Source organism: Opisthorchis viverrini (genome assembly GCF_000715545.1).
Source record: "Opisthorchis viverrini unplaced genomic scaffold opera_v5_123, whole genome shotgun sequence".
Lineage (NCBI taxonomy): Eukaryota > Metazoa > Platyhelminthes > Trematoda > Opisthorchiida > Opisthorchiidae > Opisthorchis > Opisthorchis viverrini.
Genome location: NW_008751777.1, coordinates 1122071 through 1126478, shown reverse-complemented (window position 1 = coordinate 1126478; position 4408 = coordinate 1122071). Strand labels below are relative to the sequence as shown.

The 4408-nt window shown below is 44.3% G+C and overlaps 2 protein-coding genes across 2 annotated transcripts in view; one reads left to right on the top strand and one right to left on the bottom strand.

The window, feature by feature from the left end:
* The window catches only part of T265_06059 (hypothetical protein), a gene marked incomplete at both ends in the record, with an annotated part of 10497 nt that extends 8350 nt beyond the window's left edge, over window positions 1-2147 (bottom strand). Inside the window, one exon of the mRNA XM_009171229.1 lies at window positions 1789-2147. Coding sequence (XP_009169493.1) covers window positions 1789-2147 — 359 coding nt within the window. The remainder of the gene's footprint in view (window positions 1-1788) is intronic.
* T265_06061 (hypothetical protein) overlaps window positions 1-4408 on the top strand; it is a gene marked incomplete at both ends in the record, with an annotated part of 228146 nt that overhangs the window by 193217 nt on the left and 30521 nt on the right. The gene's annotated exons all lie outside the window — the stretch shown is intronic.

Here is a 4408-nt window from a genome sequence, read left to right as displayed (position 1 = left end):
CTCCAAATTTGTTATTGGTCCACTCCGATCAGGATGTTGGTAGGATGTTTGGATTGGGGTTGCTGTGGCAACGGCAGCTGGATTATATAAATAATATAATGTAAGCGAATAAACTGAGGTGCGACACAGCAGCATTTTAGGAAGCAGTTACACGATTAAAATAAGTGATATTTTAAGCTACTTGGGAAAGTAGTTAGTAATATTATGGCACAAGTGAAGTTGTTCATTCGCGCCGGAGTGAGCATTGTATGGCGTGATTGAGTGTGCTTGGAATGTGCAGAGGATCCTCGAAAAGTTAGAGCTGTGTTTCCTCTCCTTACTCCAAAATTTGGTGCAGCGCTTTGGTCCTCTCCGATGAGTCGGTTGGTAGGACGTTCGACGTCACATTGGCACACCTCCGAGTTCCCTGTGTACTTGTTATTGGCGCCACTGGTATGGAAAAAACTGCGGCGAAACGAATGCCCCTTAACAAAGACGATATAAATACGTCAACCCCATTCATTCTATCCACAGTCACATACCTTACGATTCGACGAAGACAACATGTTGCTCTATCCGCCTATAAACCTACAGACGATTCCTTAACACCCACACACAGTCACGCTGTTACATACATCACTGCTGGACTTTTACATTCTAAGAGTGTTTGGTTCCTGGTGAGAACCATTCGACACATTATCTGTCGTTTTTTTCCAATTTATCCGATACCGCACATCGTCCACCAAATTAGTAATACCGCCAAAGACTGCATCAGTGAGCTGGCTGCTCGTTCGTTAGAGCACGGGTGCATGCAACACGGGTTGGACCAGCGTGTTGGCTAATGTAGCTCAATACAAACCTCGCTAGCACCTCGACCCATCGGCGGCGCGCCCAAGGCTCGGAGCGAACATTTGGAGCGGCGAACACCTCGAACTTTCTGATGCAGTAGTAGTATAGTGTAATTGAGTAACAATTTTAGTATTCCCAACCAAACAAATGTTCGTAATGTTTGTCTATGGTCGTTTGTATAGGGACAAGTCAGTTTATGGAGTGGGTTATATTAATTTAGAGATGGAAAATGAATGCATTTGTCAATGATGGGAAGGGGAGGTGTTGTCAGACAGCCTTCTTTAATGAAAGATGAACTGTACATTTTGATTGTCTACGGATTAACAGAATCCATGTAGGTTTATGGAGTGAGATTGATTGAGGTTTCTAGTAGCGCATGTCTGATAAGTGACACAAAGTCTTCAGATCTGTCGAAGAGTTCAATATATAGAAGGAATAGGAAAATCAGGTTCACGTGGAGGGATTTTGCAAATTCAGAACACAGATAGGTAACGGTGTCTTCAACATCTAGGAGTAGCTGGGAACCGTGAATATGGGAGAGGGACATAACTTGGATGATTGTAGAATATGTAATATTCTTTATAGAAGTCGCCGGAAGTTGGGGTTGTCACGTGATTAAGGCCGAGTAGTCCCTCGTCTGAGGAGTGTGTGGATTCCCAGAGTAGTTATGAGGGTAGCTTGATCTGTTCATCAACCGTGCAGCATTACCAATAGGCTAGCCACTATCTATCCTCAGTCTCCCTTTGTAATGTACATGTAGGCAGCTGTGTTGAATGAGGTAAGATGTTGCGAAGCGCAGGATGAAGAGAAGTTTGGAAGGGGATAAATTGGGACAGTTTTATCCAGGTTGCGTGATATCGAACAATGGGGGAAAATACTGGAGGCGGTGTGGAATAGGTCTTTCTTTTCTCTACGTAAACAGTGTTGTTGGTAGATGGTTAATGGCATGAGTGAACTAACCGTCTTCGACCTTGTATGCTGCGGCAGTTAAATGTTAGTTGGTTGTTGGTCGCCGAGCTTGGCAGTTGGATTGCAAACGTTTCATCACCAATCGAGGTGACATCGTCAGTGCAGGCTGAATTCCTCCTCTTCTGCCCGTGATCATATAGCTTCTCAATAGTATCTGGCAGTTCTGGAAATGGTCTTCGTGTAGTTTGATTGGTCTCCTGTGAATCTGACGTGGTCTCAATCTCCTGTGTCTGGTTGGTTCGTTGGGTGCATTCAATTGGATAGTTCTGTGTGTGGTTGTTCTGCTGTGATTCGGCCGTTTCCTTCTTGCTTTGTGGTGTGGGTTTCATACACTTGATTGGTTGATTCATCGGCCTTCTGTTTTTAGTGATTGCCTTCCTTTGACCCGATTAGTCCGTTGGTGGTCGTTAGGTTTCTCGGCTCAGAGTTCCGTGACTGTGTGGTTTTTGCTCGTAACGGCTGATAGACTGGGTCAATGTGGATGTGTTTATTGGCCGATTTTTGTGTGGAGTACCACGCCTCGGCAAATTCTCGCTCCCGTTTCGTTCTTGCGTGAGTCAGTATTTGAATACTGTCCCAATTGAATTCGTGTCCTTCTCTGTCTTCGTGAATTGAGACAAGTGACATTGGGTCATGTCTTCTGCTGGCAGGCTTGTGTTCGTGTATTCTGGTAGCAAGTTTTCTTCCTGTTTGGTCAACATGTTTGTCGCAGTCGTTGCACTTAAGTTTGTAAATCACGTTAGTCTTCTTCAAAGCATCCAACCTTCCCTTTGGTTTCGAGAGTATTCTTCTCAACGTGTTTGTAAGCTTGAAGGCGACTGTAATTCCATATTGCCATAGATGTCGTGCAATCATCTCCGCCACGTTTCTGATATACGGCAGCGTAATCCTCCTCTGTTCTGGTTGTGTTGACGGATCAGCTTGGTGTTGGTGTCGTAAGCATCTCCATATGAAATGGTTCGAATGGTTGCTGTGGTAATTTAAAATCTGGTCTGTATGTGTGTGTGTATACTCCAGTTTGTAGTTGGCCGTTTGTTGTCCCTGTGACGAGCACATCTAGGAACGCCAGTTCGTTGTTCTCCTCCGTTTCCATTGTGAAGTGGATGTCAGGAACCACGTTCAGCAGTTCCTCTGCTCGTGGCAGTTCATTTTTCTTTACAATAGCGAATGTGTCGTCCACATATCGTACCCATATTTTCGATTAAATGTTGTCCTCGTTGCCCAGTGAGGTTGTTGTGGGCGAATGATTTTGGATGTAGGGCGCGGGATGCAACCTCTGATCCGAGTGAATTGGTATTGGTATCCTGGTCTTCAGTGTGCATCCGTTTCTCTGTTGGTACAACTGGCATTCCGATATTTCCAATCACATGAACACAAGATATACGGAGGATCAGGTATCACAGTGCCAATGGGGCTATTGAATTGGAATGCAAAGCATCTTGCCGTATAGCATCTCTATCAAGGTTACAAAACACAATATCCAGAGCTATTATTGTTCAAAATGAGGACACGTATACATTTTACTCGTGTGTCTTCCTGTTTGTGTCAAACGGTTCCACTCCGAATAGTTGTTTGAAATCGTTGACATTCACGTGAGTAATATGTGACTCACTCATCAATGTTACAGGTTTTGTGGAAATAACTGTGAATGCACAAACAATTTTCACACCAAGAGACTTGCCAGTAGTGGGTGGACACTAGGTTCACAAGGTGATTTTCCAATGAATCTTCTGATTTGTAACTTTTGAAACCGAATCAATGAATTTATGGGGCTTGATGCGGTTTTTACTAGAAAGATTATCGAACCAGGCGTCATTTGCATCGAGATGAGTAGGGTTTTTACAGTCAGTGCGTGTTGCGTATTATTGTTCGTATGATTTTTGTTTGTTCTTTGACGAGCACCTCATTGTATCGTACATCTAGCCGCTGGTTTCCACAGTAACTGCACTGCTTCAGGCGCTGCTTGCATTGCAGTTAATTCTCAAGGTCGTTGATGTTAATACGGTCGTACAATTTCAACATGTCTATTATGTAATGTCTTTGTTGCCTTACTATGAAGGCTGCGATTTATCTCCTCAATTCTCCGCAGCTTGTGACCTCTCGTCTGCCAGACATCACCTCTAACGCAACATGACAACTGTTCGCCACTTGCAGTCTGATTCTATCGAACGGCGACGTCTTTTGACACCTAAGCACGTGACTTGTCCGACAACAGTTTACGTACTCCATAGACGAATTAGAAGACAGCGCTGATTTGGGACAGCCTTACATGTAGAAAAACATTTTTGTTACCACTGGTGACATTGAATGTACAGTGATTCACATCCCACTTAACAAAGGCCAAATTCACAGGTTTTATAATCATCCGCTTCTCAACGAGGATATTGAAGACGTTAGGCGTAACGCTTGACTACTGTGAAGATTTCAGCACTTGGGCAGAAACAAGAAAGACACATGAGACGTGAGAGTCATCTGGGGTCCACGTGAGTCTCCTACCAAAACCAAATTGGTATGCTGGAGAGTGCATCAAGAGAGATCACTGGAATTCGCGTACGGGCTGCACATGCGCCAGTGTTGCTAGCGCCCATGTGAAGCTGCGGTAACCAGCAAC